The 16,999-nt window shown below is 39.8% G+C and overlaps 3 protein-coding genes across 4 annotated transcripts; 2 read left to right on the forward strand and 1 right to left on the reverse strand.

Annotated features, from left to right (window-relative positions):
* The first annotated feature begins 2,335 nt into the window (after window positions 1-2,335).
* On the forward strand, window positions 2,336-4,186 carry LOC103707315 (uncharacterized). 2 transcript variants are annotated; one of them, XM_008791752.5, is made up of 3 exons: window positions 2,336-2,590; window positions 2,704-2,779; window positions 2,846-4,186. In XM_008791752.5, the coding sequence occupies exons 1-3, from the start codon at window positions 2,549-2,551 to the stop codon at window positions 3,784-3,786; spliced, it is 1,059 nt and encodes a 352-aa protein (XP_008789974.3). In that variant the 5' UTR covers window positions 2,336-2,548; the 3' UTR covers window positions 3,787-4,186. The 2 variants fall into 2 exon arrangements, with proteins under 2 accessions (XP_008789974.3, XP_038988696.2); XM_039132768.3 differs by having other exon boundaries at window positions 2,375-2,590; window positions 2,704-2,751.
* Window positions 4,187-8,588: 4,402 nt separating this feature from the next.
* On the forward strand, window positions 8,589-11,302 carry LOC103707278 (ferritin-like catalase Nec2). The gene is made up of 3 exons (XM_017842849.4): window positions 8,589-8,990; window positions 9,721-9,946; window positions 10,765-11,302. The coding sequence occupies exons 1-3, from the start codon at window positions 8,638-8,640 to the stop codon at window positions 11,140-11,142; spliced, it is 957 nt and encodes a 318-aa protein (XP_017698338.2). The 5' UTR covers window positions 8,589-8,637; the 3' UTR covers window positions 11,143-11,302.
* Window positions 11,303-12,637: 1,335 nt separating this feature from the next.
* On the reverse strand, window positions 12,638-16,371 carry LOC103707279 (small ribosomal subunit protein eS4x). The gene is made up of 5 exons (XM_008791703.6): window positions 16,252-16,371; window positions 14,391-14,468; window positions 14,112-14,292; window positions 13,906-14,003; window positions 12,638-13,336 (listed from the first exon to the last, which is right to left on the reverse strand). The coding sequence occupies exons 1-5, from the start codon at window positions 16,252-16,254 to the stop codon at window positions 12,899-12,901; spliced, it is 798 nt and encodes a 265-aa protein (XP_008789925.3). The 5' UTR covers window positions 16,255-16,371; the 3' UTR covers window positions 12,638-12,898.
* Window positions 16,372-16,999: the final 628 nt, after the last annotated feature.

Genomic DNA, 16,999 nt, shown 5'->3' on the forward strand with positions numbered 1-16,999 from the left:
GACTCAGAAAAACAGTAGCATCATAGTCAATTCATGCTCATGAAAATATTTGTACCTCAATTTAGAAATAAAAATCATCTAGAAGAGGCCGTATGAAGCAGTTCTTTTTAAGTTAATAGTTTGAGAGAGAGGAGAACGACTCGGTAGCACCTCAACCATACCCAATGCACTCCCTTTTCGACAAAGGATAGGGGTTGTATCTCTCTCACGACAGAACGATTTACTTTTCTTCATGCAAATCTGTCCATGGATAGCACAAATATTGTTTCAAAGTTTGTATAAAGAGAATGTAGTGCTCTGAATGCTGTCCGAAAAGATCAATCATTCATTTGTGCGGACCCTGTGAGAAAAGCTATTTAAACTCGTTCAGGGGACCTAAAGGAGGGACAGCCAACGTGGTTATCTGAGTTGTCTGCCTATTGGCTGCCTTATGGGGACTAGTTGAAGTGTACGAGTTCCAATCGTACGTGCAGCCTTATGTTCCAATGTCGCCGCTCGTGAGCGTAGTGCATGATTCGCCCGGCTGTTTACCATTCACATGCAAACACGTCCACGCATAGGGGAAACCCATGCTTATGGATGCTAGTCCACAGGCATAACCCACACCTACATAACTTCGTTTATTTTTTTAAAAAAAAATAAAAAAAGAAATGATGTATCTATTATTATGGAGCCAATGTTTCCTCTTATGCTACAAAGTTACCAAGTGGCATTATATGCTTGGTAGATAGGTGGGACCCATAATACACATATCATGGAACATGTAGGATTTTTTTTTAATGAAGAATGATGCCGATTTTTAACATAAACATGGTTGTTTTTTTAATATCTTTGATTATAAAGAATAGCTACTGAAAGAATGAATATGTGTTGATCTGCGAGAAACTAACACACACATGTTGCATGACCATCCAGCCATGACATGCAAGGCAGACCAAGACTCAAGATGTAGCATATGGGCTATCTAAACTTATGGTACTCTTATAACAATTGTGCACCCTGTAATTATCCTGAAGCACATCTTTCTTCTCTTTTCTTTTTCTGAGAGCATCTTTCTTGTTGACAACAAAGAAATAACCCACACCATTCACCTTCTATTATAAAATTTATGGTGCGCTTATTATCGAATCCAGTTGTATCCATAGTATTCTCCATCCAAGGATTACTAAAAAGAAAATTTCTAATGTGATGCATTCAAACAAATAACATATATGAAGTAGAGTTAGTATCTAATTATTGGGCTTAGGGGGGATGGTTGCGCCGAAACGCATGCTAAACATGTCCGATATGAGTGCGAGGGTTCTACATTAGCACAATCATACGATTCAAAGTGTTCCAAAACTGAGAGATTGCAAAGTGTTCCATGTATACGATTCATTTAGAACCTGGATGGCATTTATTTATTGATTAGTTGAGTAAATCAAATCAGATAACGAGTTGGACAATGAATAAACAATGCTAAGATGGTATTTCAAAGAATTAAAGATGCATTTGGTTCGCGATCAGAATAGAAATTGTAGTAGTCATGTTTTCCTACATATATGGTTCGTGACTGGAATAGAAATTAGATTTTGGAGATTAGAGTGTTGACCTGGATTGATAAAATAAAGTGTCCAAGCTCCATTTAGAAGATACCAAATTAGTAGTAAATTAATAATATATGTATTTCTATTTTTAAAAAATAAAATAAAAATAGAACCCCATCCAACTAAATAGCTAAAATACGGATAACTTCTTATTATTTTTAATCCAAACTTTTTTTTTTTGCTAGACCGGATGATTCATACAACATGTGTATGGACGCACCCAAGAAGATCGAAAAGCAGAATATCACGGAGCTCCTGAGGCAGCACCCCATCTTCCGCCCACAGGGTGTTATCGGCATGGTTAGCCATGTAGGTGGCTATCCAATCCGCAGCCACGTTAGCTTCTCTAAAAATATGCTCCATCTGGATAACTCCTTCGTCCCTTATCATCATCCAGATATTGCGAAGCAAAAAATGGTCACCAGCAACGACCTTCGAACCTCCCTGAATCTAGCTGATAATCGTAGTCGAATCATTCTCCAAGATGACTGAATGTAACCCAAACATCTCTCGACCGAACATGGTGGAGTATGGTCATCATCATCTCACAATTATAGATACACGGGGGTTGCAAATGAACCCATCCTTCAATTCATAAGGCGTTAGTGTCCATCATTGAGGACAACCAATGAAGGGAACTAACTGTCCAAAAACAGGGGGCCAGTCTCTCCATTGCAAGGCATTCCTTGATGGCTTCCTTTCCATCCATCTCAAAGCCATGTGTGTGCCCCAGTTTGCTTCCCCAGTCACATCCCACCAAGCAATGCCCTCACCCCCACTAAGCCCCCGACTTGTCTTCTTTTAACCCCCCCCCCTCCTCTCTCCTTCCCCTTGCATTCTCCCTTTTTCTCTTTCCTGGCTTCCTTTCTCTCCACGCCAACTTCTACCAAATCTTCTTCCCGGAACCCCCCCAACGCACACGCGCGCGCACACACACGCACACTCTAAAGTAAGGGTCTCTCATGGCATCAGAGGAAGCAGCATCTGAACCCCTCAAATACAAGGTACTTTTGCTAACCACACATCCCATGTCTCTGTTTTCCTTAGCAGTGTTTTAGTCTAACAATTTCAACTATCTGGTATAATCTGTAAACTTATATATGTTTTGGTGGTGCAGACTTGGGTGTTGAAAGTATCAATCCACTGCGAGGGATGCAAGAAGAAGGTGAAGAAAGTCCTCCAAAGCATTGAAGGTTATCTCTTAAATCTTGTACAAATCGTCTTTCACTGGATTAGGCTAATTTATTAAATTTTTATAGGTGTTTATACCACGGAAGTTGATGCCCTCCAACACAAGGTAACGGTAACCGGAGACGTCGACGCTGAAACGCTTATCAGGAAACTGGTCAAGTCCAACAAGCACGCCGAGCTCTGGCCCGAGAAGAAACCCACCAACCCAAATCCCGGCGGTAACACCAACAACAAGAACAAAAGCAGCAGCAAGAACCAGAAGCCGAGCAAAGACTCCTCCAAATCCAAAGATCCCGGTGAAAGCTCCGATAACACGCCATCCGCATCCCCCTCCGGCGATACCTCCGCCGCCGCCGCCACGGCCGCCAAACACTCCTCCGGCGAAAAGAAAAGCGTAGGCAAAGACGCCGGAGGCAGCAAAGCCGAGGAAGCCGCCGGCGACAAGCCCGATGAGCCGTCGAAAGCCGACAGCGAAGCCCCCAAGAATGCCACGAAGGTGCCGCCAGTATCCGAGGAAAAGAACGCCGCCGCCGAGAGCCCCAATTCACCTCCTGGCAAGGCTGCCGGCCCCGCCAATGGCGGCGAGAAGGCCACCGGCGGCGGCAAAAAGAAGGGAAAGAAAGGGGAGAAAGAGAACAGCAATGGTGATAGTGATGGAGGAGAAACTGTAGCTAAAGAGGCCGGTGGTAGCAATTCAGAGTTCGGCGGCGTGAGCCGGACTCCGCCGCCGCAAATGTACCATTACCCGATATACCCTCCTCAGCCGGCGTACGTGATGAGCTACAACACGGCGCATCCGAGCACAAGCCAAGCCTACTACGCCGCCACCCCGATGCCACCGGTGCCTCAGAACTACATGTACTCGCCATACCCTCCTCCGCCGGCGTTTTACTACGGTCAGTCGGAGCCGAGCTCATCGATGTCATCGTCGCCGCCGCCGCCGCCGCCGGCGGGTTCCTATGATGACATGTTCAGCGATGAGAACCCCAATTCCTGCAATCTTATGTGAGGGAAGGAAGCACCAGCAACCATCTCTCGCTTTAGGTAATGTATACCTCCAAGCCTATCTATAGATGTATCCGTTGTGAAATGTTAGGTTTATACTTTTGTATGAGTGGAGTAGTTGATGTAGTCTTGTGACTCGTGTTGCAAAGCCTATTATTAGTTGTGAGTATTAATTTCAATTGGCAAGTAGGCTAGGATAAGTAATAACTTGTTAATGTTCAGGAGCTTTCCTTCATCTTGGCAAGTCTCCTCTTTAAGTTTTGTAATTTTTCTTGTGATATGAGGCCTCTCTTCTCATTGTGATTGGTTGATGGAGGTCAAAAGACCATTGTCATGTCATGCTGATTGGTTTGCTTGCTGGGTTTTTTTATCTGTAAAGAAGATTGTGATCCCTTCATGCCTAATTGTTTGTAATATATATATATATATATATATATATATATATATATATAGTTTTTTTTTTTTTTTGCATACCTTCTGATGTATGTATTAAATTGACAAGAGTGTGAGAAATTGTTGATACCGTGATTCATTGTGACATTCCTTTGGGCGAAATGTTCTGGCCCCACCTTGGGCATCCTGAGGTGATGCGCCCAACTCAGCTTAGTTGTCCACCTGGAAGGATGGTGGGGAAGTACAATCTTTTTTTAAGTGCAGCAGGCCAAAGAGTGGGTGATACTTTAACATACTTTGACATTGTGGTCGCAGAGAGGATTCCTTCAGCTTTTGTTATTTGAATTATGCTGAGAATAAAAAGTACACTGGAAGTAAGTGAAATTCTAAGTTTATTCTCGCATGGGTTCATTAAATGTGTGTGCCTTTCTGTATCCATTTCCTTTTGACCATGCGATTGATCAAGATTGCTTGTGTTTGGAGTAAGATTTTTCTTAGGAAATTGCGCACCCCATAATTGTGTTGGTGTCCATTGGGATGTTATTCCCTTTTGTTATTGTTCCATGCATATTATCCATCTATCTGTTATGATTAGAGACACATGCCACTGGACCAACCCAAGCTTTTCATCATTGTACAAGCTTTCCATGTGGAAGTGGGACAATACTAATAACACCCATAGGCTTCCCCCAAAAAAAAAGAAGAAAAAGCTCAAGACACCCACTCATGGCATCACTTGACTCTTGACTTCCTCTCACTCATCCTTGGTGCCCAACCCATGTCTCATTTTGGGAGTGAATTGGCATTTTCCTTGTCACCTGTTTGGTTGGTCTTATAAGAACACAGGATCATTACAGTGGATTTATAAGTCCTATCTCTCATCAATTTATCTAAGGATGTCGATGGGACGAGGAGAAGGTAGCGCTAGATTATTTAGCCAGTTAATTGTGATGTTAGTGATGGCTTTCAAGGTAAAGCAGAAGGCTGACATGGAAGCATGCTGGCGTTGAGAGGGTAATGGCATCTTTCAAAAGGCAAACAAAGGGAGCTTTGCAAAGAGATTTGTTGGTGCCATTGAGGATCTAGATTTGGATATGCTTGGGAATCTTAATTCAGAAGCAATGCATGGGGGTGGGGGCTCAGGGAGCCATTTGTGATGACCCTTTCATTGCAAAATGATCTTTTGTGCACTGCCAAGGGTATGCGTTGCGTGCACGTTTTGATCACACCAAACAGAGGTTAGGATGTTAGGATGTGAGTATACGCCAAAGCATTCAGTAACATCATATAGCAGTTATAGGTTCCATCCCAGCTTAAATGCCCATGGAAAGGAAGGATTAGCCCCTAAGCCAAAAATCACCATGGTAGATTGCTTCAAACACATTAAGCAAGTTCCTGCATAGCTAAGTGCATTGCTGCATGCCATACTTAGTTAATGTAAGGCTGAGTTAATCATTATAATTAAAAACATCGTTCGATTATGCGAAGAAAATATTATGATGGATGGTGATGTAGGGTCCCAGCATAGGGAAGCATGACAAGGCATCAGCACTAGATGAAACAGTTATCGGCGGTACAGATAACTGTAGACTAACTGATTAAAAATTAGACTGAGCAACCAGTATAGACTCACAATGGATTAATATGATGAAGAAGTAAGTTCAATGCTGTTATATAGAACATTGTTATCATCACCTGTCCACCTGTATGAGCATCTTTGAATGTGGTGAATTAATAATCTGAATGATGGACATGGGAGAGGAGGATTTCAAATCTATACCCTACATAAAAACTTTAATATACAAATGTTAGTTATCTAGAGAGTATTTCCATGTCAGGGATGAAGAAACAGGTCATGTATATATCACTATAAGAGTGAAGTTAATAGTGGATCCTTGAAAAAATCATGGTAACATCTTTGAAGAATCCATCACTTGATGTATAGCTCAATACACATTCCAAGGTTAGCTAATTTAGCTGTATAGTGTATAAGTGGGGTCTTCCTAAGAGAATCAATCAAGCAAACTATTCCCTTTAGATCTATTTCTTCTCAGAAGTATTACATTTTCCTCTTCAATACGGAGTTCCGACCCACCCCACACATAAACACACACAAACAACTTGATCCCTTCAATCAAACAATTCCATTTTAATCAAACTACTGCAAGCAGTCATTTATTCTGAAACAGCATTAGCACTTGCAGCGAATGCAATAATTATCAAGCTAGTTGTTAACTTGTTGATATAAAGCAAGAAGAAAACTTGCTAAAGAAATTTCCTTGTTAATCATCCAAGTATTAGGTAAGGCACAATGCTTTCATATGGAGGAGTACACTGGAACAAGAAAAAAACAAAACAAAATGGCAAGTATTGCAGAGTTGATTGATTGCCTTGTGGTTGTGTAATTCTGAATTACACCCACAACCAGCTGGTGGCGTGCTGCGTTAGAAAGTTTAGAGCCGATTTGACATAAGGCTTTACTTTCTTCCTTATTTCAAGAGTGGATTATTGAGGATATACTAGAAAGCTATACTAAACAGAGAATGGAATTATCAGTTTAGAATAAGATAGTTACTCACCACCAACTCTGGTTTGAAGTTGAGATCTGTCACTTGGAGAAATTAGCAGCAATCAACAAAACTACCACCTGCTGGCTTCCATCATATACATCTCATGCGTCGATCGATCGGTCGCTAGCTAGTCCTCTGTGGAAGGTCGACATTCCACCAATTTTTGCAAATCCTTTCTCCAAAGTGTGATCTAACACTCTAGCTACCACAGTTGCCAGAGCTGGAAGTATGATCATTAGCTGCATGGTTTTTTCCTATAAAGTGATACTACGGAAGAATTCAGAGTTATCATATAATGTTCTACTTTATCCTTCACCATAGTGGTTTAAAGGAATTGGTCATGCTTAACAACCACATCTTTCTATTCTTATACATTGTTATCTTCTCTTACCCTATGTCTAGTTGGGGTCATGAGAGAGAGGATGGATGGAGTTGGAAGGATGGATGGCTCTCAACCACCGTTTGGTTCAAAAGATCTTAAGAAAAATGGATGACAAAATAATCCTCATTAATTTTTTTGATAGAACCTTAACACTTCTTCACTCTTTTTTATTAAAAGATAGTTTAGTAAAAATATCAGACAAATATCATCCTTCCTTCCTTTCGTTCTCTCTATATAAGAAAACTATTTCTTTCTATTCTTCCATATTTCATCAAATATATGTCCTCTTTCTTATCCATCTTTCCACCAATCCATCATTTGTGCCAAACAAAGGGTTCGTCCTAAACAATAAAACAACCTATGTAAATTTCAAAATGCTGTAACCCATCCCCTAAAACTATAGTATTGTCGCACCAAGTGTCGCATAATGTCCATCAACATTTTATTTCATCTTTCCAGCCTACAAAACTTTGCAGCGAAACCTACTAACTTTTTCTATAGAAGGTATATAACATAGTTGGACCCTCGTGGTATGGAAGCTTTCATAAGCGAACAAATCTCCGGTCATTTTCCTTGGATCTAAATATATCGATAACTTATCAAATTGGAAGCTTAAAATTTTATAGAAAAAATTGAGAGGATACGAATGAGTTTAGTAGGTAAATTTCCTCGATGTTAATGCCAATGACCTGGATTTGAATCCAAAAAAAAAAAAAAAATTGACACTTTGTTGCACCACTCTATTAACTACTTGGTTCACCTTCCCTCATGGTACGAGAGAAATAGAGCAATTCACTGTACAGCAACTGTCTGCTACCAAAATGCATGGCCACACAAGTGGCCTAACCAAGATGACTTGCATCAATCTCCTCCTATAACCATGGGCGGTGAACCGAGTGAGGGCACATGCGAGGCACGTTCTTGGTATCGACAGGATGTGCCTTGAGGAGGACTCTTCCACGGTGATTGACTAAGTTCGGGAAGTGGACATGTATGGGGTTGACCACCCTCTGCTTTGTAAGATCCGTAGATTGGTCCAGAAGTTTACCTTCTTCCAAGCAGCGCATGTATTTCGAGAGGCAAATAAAGCAGCGGATTGGGTCGCCTCATTTGTACCTCGACACTTTGGAGAGTTCATCTGTACGACACTGACAGTTCTATCCCCTTCTTTATATCTTTTACTTTTTTTTGACTTGGCAGGATGTACTTACGCTAGAGCTATATGAATTGCTGTTTTTACCAAAAAAAAAAAAAAAAAAACGGAATGAGGAATAGACCATGTTGCATGACATCACTCGATCCATAATATATAGGAATGTCTGGAATTTAGCTTGGACGGTTTAATTGGTAATGCCGGTTTTTCCTCGATGGCTTACCCATATCTTGATCTATGGGCTCCATGAAGCTCCTCTTTTTTCATACGTAACACAACAAAAATTTGGCTATAAATATTCACCATCCTATAGCTCATGACATTCTGTGGGTTTGGGAGAGTTCCAATAATCTAATAATGATGTCTCCACGAGCTTTCTCCCCTCTCTTCCTATCTTTCTTCCTTACCGTTTTCCCAAGCAAAGCCGAGCCTTCCGACCACCACCTTCAACCAATCTGCCCCTCAGATCCTCCGGCGGTCTCGGTCCCGGTGTTGCCATACGACGTGGACCTGCTACAGTTCGCGCTGAACTTGGAACATATCGAGTGTGATTGGTTCTTGTACGGTGCACTTGGCTACGGGCTTGACGCCGTTGACCGAGAGCTCGCCATGGGTGGACCACCTCCAATAGGTGCCATGAAAGCCAATCTTGATCACCTTACACAGCGCATCATTCAGGAGTTTGGTTATCAAGAAGTTGGCCACTTGAGGTCTCTCTCTCTCTCTCTCCCTCCCTCCTCTGTGCTTGCGCAGTGTCAGTGTGTTTGGTGTTGTCACTTAGCATGCATTATTAGACTGGATGAGTTATACATATCTAGTATGATTACAATCGATAAAATCAAAAACCAAAATACCACGAAACTATAGAAAGAATATTCGTGGCAGAAGAATACAAAAAAAATTTCCCTTTTTTTTATTTTTTTTAAACTCGTTGCTCAAAAAAATAGTTTTGCCATTTTTTCTATTTTAGATGGGTAAGAAGTTCTACAATAATGTCTTGAATGTGATATTAGTATAAGTCATTTTCACTTTTTTTTCTTGAGAGAGAATTGGAATGACATCCCAAAATCAGCCTTGATTTTTTAGCTTATAAAAACAAATATCAAGAAAGCCAACATTTTAGCAGCAAGTATTTATTTCATGCAACAATGAAAAGCCATTTGACAAAATTAAATAGTAAATTTTGCAAGCTAGAGATTGGTATTTATTTCAACCAAGTTTAAGTTTAGCCAACAAGTAAATGAGCAGGTTCGGTGAAGTCTTGACCTGCTCGGAGTCAGATTTCTAAATGATCCGACTCATTTGCAACCGTATCTATTACCAATTCACTAGTTTACACGCAACTAGAATGGACATTCCCTCTTATGTTTTTGTATTGTTTACCATCATTTTTTATGCAACATTTTGCAATTGACATATCTTCTTGTGGTTGATTTTAAGGGCCATCAAATCTACGGTTGGTGGGTTTCCAAGGCCTTTGATAGATCTAAGCGTACACAACTTCGCAAAGATAATGGATGATGCATTTGGATATAATCTGAACCCTCCATTCAATCCATACATCAACAGCCTCAACTACCTGCTGGCCTCCTATATAATACCATACATGGGCCTCGTGGGCTACGTTGGTGCTAACCCAAACATCGAGGGCTTCGTATCAAAAAGGGTAACACACAAACACCGCATGTTGATGCACCTTGTATTATAAATAGAGTTGCTGAACAATATTACAAGTCGCCTTAACTTCCAATAAGGCGATAACATTATCTTATATACTTATATTGTTCCAATTGGAAAGAAGAAAGATTTTTCTCAACTCACTCAACTCAAATCTCTCAAAAGAAAATTAGAAAAAGATGGAAGAACGGTAAAAGTAGGGCTTCAGTCCCCTTTTCTTTTTCATTGATAATTTATACTCCTGGATCATATACTAAATCTGCTATTGTATGCAATATGATTGATAAAATCAAGAAAAACATAGTATTGTCGCTTAGACAAGACTGAAGTATGTAACACCTCAATCTGTTGTTGCACTGATTGAACCTTCTATTTGACTCACACCCAATTAGGTTCTTGGTAAGCTCATGGCAAACTGAAATCAGAGAAACACCAAGTTTAATTGAAGAAGTATACAACTATTTGCTCATAAAGCTAATATATACCTGCCTATCTAATTACTAATTAAATATGGGCAGCTATATCCCATTTGCACTCTTAATCATCAGCAGAGAGTTGGAATCATAGTCACCAGACTGGACATGGGGACTGTGAATTCTAGATGAAATGAATACAATCAGGTAACTCCTGATGTTATAAAAAACTCACAATTACTGATATATCTTACTTCACACTTATGGTAAATTAAAACATACACCGGTAGCCATGCTAAAATGCTTCTATGCTTCAAACTAGAATATAAGGCAACACTAGGCAAATTGAGCTCTAATCATGATACAAATAACATGTCACTGGGTTTTCATGCAGCTTTTAGCAGGCTTATTAGCAGTTGAAGCCGGGCAAGATGCAGTAATAAGAGCTCTGCTCTATGAGCGAGCCAAAGAGCTAGTCCCAACTTACAACATCACAGTTGCTGAGTTTACCATCCGCATATCGAACCTAAGAAATGAACTGGCAAAGTGTGGGATCAAAGATGAAGGTCTCATCGTCCCCGTCGAGCTAGGAGCAGAGAGCAGGATATGCAGTAACATCATATCAGCCAACGATAACTCGCTCGCTTACAGACGAACCCCTGCCGAGATCCTCAGAGTTGTGTATGGAACTGGCAATGAGCACCAACCTGGTGGTTTCCTGCCCAAAGGAGGGAGTGGAAAAATTGCCAGAGAACTTCTGCAGGGAGCTTAGGAGAATTCTTGTATCATATACTTGTGTATCTTGTGACTCATAAAGGGTTGGTTGAATGATATGTAGAAACTAAATTACACTTATAGTTTCCTGTATAAGATATCTTATGAAGTTAATCTTCTTTTACATAGCTAAAGAAAATCTTCCAGTTGCTCTGAAAGCGTCGCATGTAAAATCAACCGACCATGCATCAAAAACTAGTTGCCTTTTATCTGGAATTCAGAGAGAAAATTCACTCTTGGTTGGTAGATAAATTGAAATTAACTTCACCTACGAAACACCTTGGACATAAATTAAATAAATCTCCTTGTGACCAAATATGCCAAAAAAATGAAACAATAGTTGCTAGTTTTGACCTACCAAGCACAAAACATTACTGGAAATCAAGCATTGCCTCTGTTTGCTAGTTTAAAATCAAATATGTTTTGCCGCTTAAATTAATTATTTTCTTAATATTTGGTAACAAAAGTAAAATAGATCACTAAATTTTACAAGTAAACTTAAAAAAACAGCAATGTGTTAATATCTACATGATTAATCTTCTCCAAAAGTTCCATTGAGATGCCATATCAAGCACATAATGGGCACTCAAATTACTTGCCTTCTATTGTTCAGTAACAGAAGTAAACCAAATAGCTAAATCTTACAAGTAAACAATAAAATCGGATGTGCTAATGTCCATATGAATAATCTCCAAATGTTGTGACAAGATGCCATACCAGCACATACCGTGAGTGAGATCATGGATTTAGCTTTGCTCAATTTTCCAAACACGAATAAACTGTGATTCACGGAGTAAGAGGAGTACAACTTAGTAACATATTTGGTGAAAATATTACTGAAGATATTGAATATGTCTAGTAGGGCAACAAATATAACTAAATTAATATCAGAAGCCACCTGAGCGACAGTATTACCACTTCTTGGCTGCACTTGAGCTCATTCAAAGACTTCAAGTGACTCGGAAACTTCTTTTACAACTTGAAGCCCCATTTCCCCAAAATCTCAATTGCAACATGCTACGATAATCATAATCGTTTATGAAACTCCCTTAAAACACTCAGATAGAAAAGTTTAATATAAAAGTTGTAATAAGAATTAACCAATGAATAAAGAAATAAAAGAAGCGATTAAATTCTCAGGATTTCTTCAAAGCTCTGGAAATACTTATAATTTGTTATAGATCGATGATGGCAGAGCAGTCATTGCCATGAACATAGCAGCAACTAGCATATTGCAAACCCTAACAGTAGCCACAGCTTGACTCAAATAAATTAAAAGGAAGTACCGGTTCTAACAATAACCCCCAACAATCACATACTGATTTGTAAGAGGGGAGATCCTATCCACTGCACGGAGGTGACCAAAGTAACATCAGCAATCGACTAGACCACACAGGCCCAAGGGCACAAACAGCTACGTTTTGGCAGAAGGATAACAGATGAGAAAGCATCAATGCTACCAAGTTCAACTGATTTAATCATCATAGAGCAGCTAAAAAAACAAGCTAACCAAGAAACCACTTTAATAGTCATGAAAGTATGAGCAGATATAATCAAATATTAATAAGTAAAAACCAAGCACCATCTGGCTGTTGATTGAATTTAAGAGAACTAGGCTTGATATCCCTATTTCAAAGCAAACAAAATTTGGAAGATTTGACACCATCAACTAAAAGGACTCAAAACATCCCCCCTCACACGTCCACAAAGAATATCTGAGTATCCCTGACAAAATATGGAAGCATGCTAAATGATCAGGCAGTAGCAGCAGTACCAGATGCAGCAAGCCGTTTCCTAGCCTCCTCGATGATGCTGAGCTTGATACCCTTGCCTTTGGGAAGAGAAACCCATGGCTTTGTCCCCTTGCCAACGGTGAAAACATTGCCAATACGAGTTGCAAACTCGTGACCAAGTGCGTCTTGGAGGTGGATAGTCTCAAAACTACCCTTGTGCTTCTCCCTGTTCTTGATAACACCCACACGTCCCCTGTTCCTTCCACCAGTCACCATGACAACATTTCCAACATCAAACTTAATGAAGTCGGCGATCTTGTTAGTCTCCAGATCAAGCTTAATGGTGTCGTTAGATTTAATCAGGGGGTCTGGATAACGAATGGTGCGGCCATCGTATGTATTCAGATAAGGAATGCCTTTCTGACCAAATTGAACAGACCGAACCTTGCATAGCTTGAACTGAAAGATGACAAAAACAAAGAATTATTAAGGCAGTACACAACAAAAACCATTGGCTACAACATAAGTTTAATCAATAGACTCCCAGTGCATCATATGAAAAATTCATAGCTCAGTAATTTCAGCAAGATCAAGGGAATGGCTTCTAGAATACAAAATGTATTTAACATAGGTCTGCAATAGTTTTATGAGCAGCTATAAGTTAAAGCAATTGATTGATTAAAAAATAACACAAATTAAAATCACCTCAGCACCAATGAAAGAGCAAAAGAATATATTATAGTAGTTGAAAAAGTTCAAGACTAGTGAGTGCAGATCAACAGGCAATTTCTATTGATAGAATATAGTGCCCAAGAAAGCAAGAACATCTTTGTTGATTAACACAGGAAACTTATGTGTGTGAGAGAGAGAGAGAGAAGAGGGTTATCTTCTTCCCTTTTTTTTCGGGAGGGGTGTGGGTTGAAGAGAAAATAGTGATTTCTGTTGATCGTTCAGCAACCATGAACTACCTAGATATCATGACGGTGCATTAATGCATACAACAAAACTGTAGAAAAAAAAATAGAGACCTTAGCCTCCTCATCCCTGACCGAGTGGAGACGGAATCGCCCCTTGGTGTCATAGAGGAGCCGAAAGTTCTCATTAGTCTTAGGTATTGACACAACATCTGCAAATTACAAAATAGAACAGCATAGAGATAACAAATATGATTTATATTTCCTAGACAATACAACAGAAATTTTTATGACAAAATATAGCTGATCAATATGCGCACCCATGAAACCAGCTGGATAGGTCTTGTCGGTCTTGACCTTTCCATCAACCATTACATGTCTTTGCATCAGAATTGCAATGACTTCACGGTAAGTAAGAGCATACTTCAACCTATTCCTTAAGATCAGAATGAGGGGCAAACACTCCCTTGCTTTGTGAGGGCCAGAAGATGGCTTGGGGGCCTAATAAATAACAACTTTATACAGTAAGAAGCAAGGGGATGACAATTTAGTAATATTTTTTTCTGAGGAGAAAAAGACATTGCATGTTGTTGACTTACAAAGGCACCACCAAGCTTGTCCAGCATCCAATGCTTTGGGGCATTAAGCCTCTTCAGATGCTTCTTCAATCCCCTTGCCTGAAGTTAAATAAGCATGAAGTAAGGTCAGCAACAAAATTAAAAATGAGCACTGTATTTATCACTTCAAATTGGGCAAGCACTTTGATGGTGAGGGTTTGCTCATCGGAAATGATTGGAAGCTTGAAGTTGAACCCACAAGAGATAAGGTGCCTGACTTCTACTACATACAAACTAGCAGAATAACTTTTACATTGTGCTTTCATGCCAAAAAAAACAAACTATCCAAAAAAACAAACTAGTATTTTGCAACCAACATTATGAAAAGGAAACAATCAAGCTGCAAGTAAAACTAGACAAAAAAGATATTTGCCCCACAAATTCCATCTTTTTCTATTTCTAAGAACAAGCTGGTACAGCTCAAAATCGAACAATTACTGGAACATTGTCAAAATGTCAACCTTGCTTGTAAAAATCTTGCATTTTCCAATTAATATTCCGGTACCACATAGTGGAGAATGAATCCTATAATATGCACAGACTACAGATAATCTTCAACTGGAAGCCTATATGGCGAACCAAGGGCTAAAAACAGCAGTCGAAAAAGCGACCCATTATCTTACCTATCAACAGCAGCTGAAAGGAAGCTAATGTTCCAGTATGAATTAGTTGAAAAGGAAGAAGCCTCAGCCAGAATTCATTGTGGGTTGGTCATTCAACAAAACAAGTTTCCAGGTGATATTTGGAAGTATTCATCCAGATGCATTATACAGAGAACTGATAACAGTTTCAGGTTTCAAATGAGTGAAAAAAGGATCAAGTTTTGAGCATGTTGTCTTGATAAATGAAAAACTGGAAGGACCAGAATTGGTACTGGGTTTAGATTAACAGACAGTTATGCAACAGAATATACTCAGACCTCGTGGTCCATCAGCATGCAAAGTTATCACTGAGTAACTACATTTAAAAAAATAAAAAATAAAGTTCAGTTGAGAAAAGTTAAACCTAAAACAACGATTTATGCTAGCATCTATTGCTTAAAAAAGTCGAGCGCAGTAGATAATAATATGATTGGTGTATATCAATCTGTGGCATATTTTGACAGACCTAAAACAAAAAAGTTTTAGCCCAAAGGTGAATGTTTTGCTTGTAGCAGCCTGGTATCAGCTTGACGACATAATAACATAAATCCTAGGGTGTGCAATTCATACCAATAATGAAACAGGTCCATCATTTTTTCCGAAATCTTAAAGTAATGCACACAAATGGAATTTATTTTTTTATAATCTTTTCATTCATTTTTCCAAATTTTAAGATAGCTAGATACAAAACATGAGGTTACATATCCAAGAACATCATTCGCCAAGCTGAATTCACACTCCAATCTCCAAACTGCCATAAAAGCTCTCTCTTTTTCTGCTTTAGTTCCAATATAATTTCACATGAGATTCTTTTTCAAGGATGTTTAAATAGAGTGAAAACTTATGGATCCTCGCAGAAACTCGCAAACAAATAAACAAATTTTCATGAACGGATCCTTACTACAGCTCCAACTCTATTTTTCCAATCTAAAATCAAAACGTCCAAGCAAAAAAAACAAAAAAAAAAACTTTTTTTTGCTGCTAAAAACCCTACATTGTCATCTCCCACTAGATCGCAAAAAGAATTAACTCAAAAACCTTCAAAGAACCAGAAACAAAAATCTAAATCAAGTGGGAAAGCCTTGTAAACCCTAACCCTTGATCGAAACCAAAAGAGGGGAAAAGGAGCGAAATCATAACATTAAACTACATCAAGTAGCACAAATAACATCACTACATTCACGAGGAGACTGGAATCGAACCATTTTTGTTCTAGATCTCCGCCTTCTCCTCCTGCTGCAAGAGCTCGAAGTCGCGCGGAGATCCCCTTCGGCTCTCGGAAAGCGAGGGAAGAGGCAAAACCCAGCGAGGAACCCGTATATAAAGGGAAGTTCTATATACACCCCCCCTATTGCTAAGGACACCCCCCAAAAACCAAAAAAAAATACCCAAACTAACCTTTAGTGTAATTACCATATTGCCCTTGAAATTTTCTCATACACCCCCCTTCCTCCTCCTCCGTTTCGTTTTGAAAAGAAAAAAAAAAACACCCCTCAAACCCCCCTTAAACCCCTCGATCCATTTACATCGTTTAGGTGATCTTTGAAGGAGATTTAAGCCCCATTCGAAGCATGGACAAGCAACTAGTGATTTGGGACGAAGAATCGGCCGCAAAGGTACGTGTTCCACCTTGTTTCGAAATTTTTTTTTTTCACGGTTCGTGCTCCGTTCGGCACTGGATCGCCGAACAAAAGGCTTCTGTTCGGCTGAACAGTGCCGAACAGAAGCCTTCTGTTCGGCAACCCTCAACCGAACAGATCTGTTCGGCTGCACAGTGCCGAACAGAAGGCTTCTGTCCGGCACTGTTCAGCCGAACAGAAGCCTTTTGTTCGGCGATCCAGTGCCGAACGGAGCACGAACCGTGAAAAAAAAAATTTCGGGAGAAGCCGGCGAGGTGGTTCCGGGAGAAGCCGGCGAGGTGGTCGGAGATCGGGAGAATGCCGGCGACGA

Source organism: Phoenix dactylifera, chromosome 17, assembly GCF_051530095.1.
Source record: "Phoenix dactylifera cultivar Ajwa chromosome 17, Ajwa_hap1_PhDact_Kaust_v1.1, whole genome shotgun sequence".
NCBI classification, from domain to species: domain Eukaryota; kingdom Viridiplantae; phylum Streptophyta; class Magnoliopsida; order Arecales; family Arecaceae; genus Phoenix; species Phoenix dactylifera.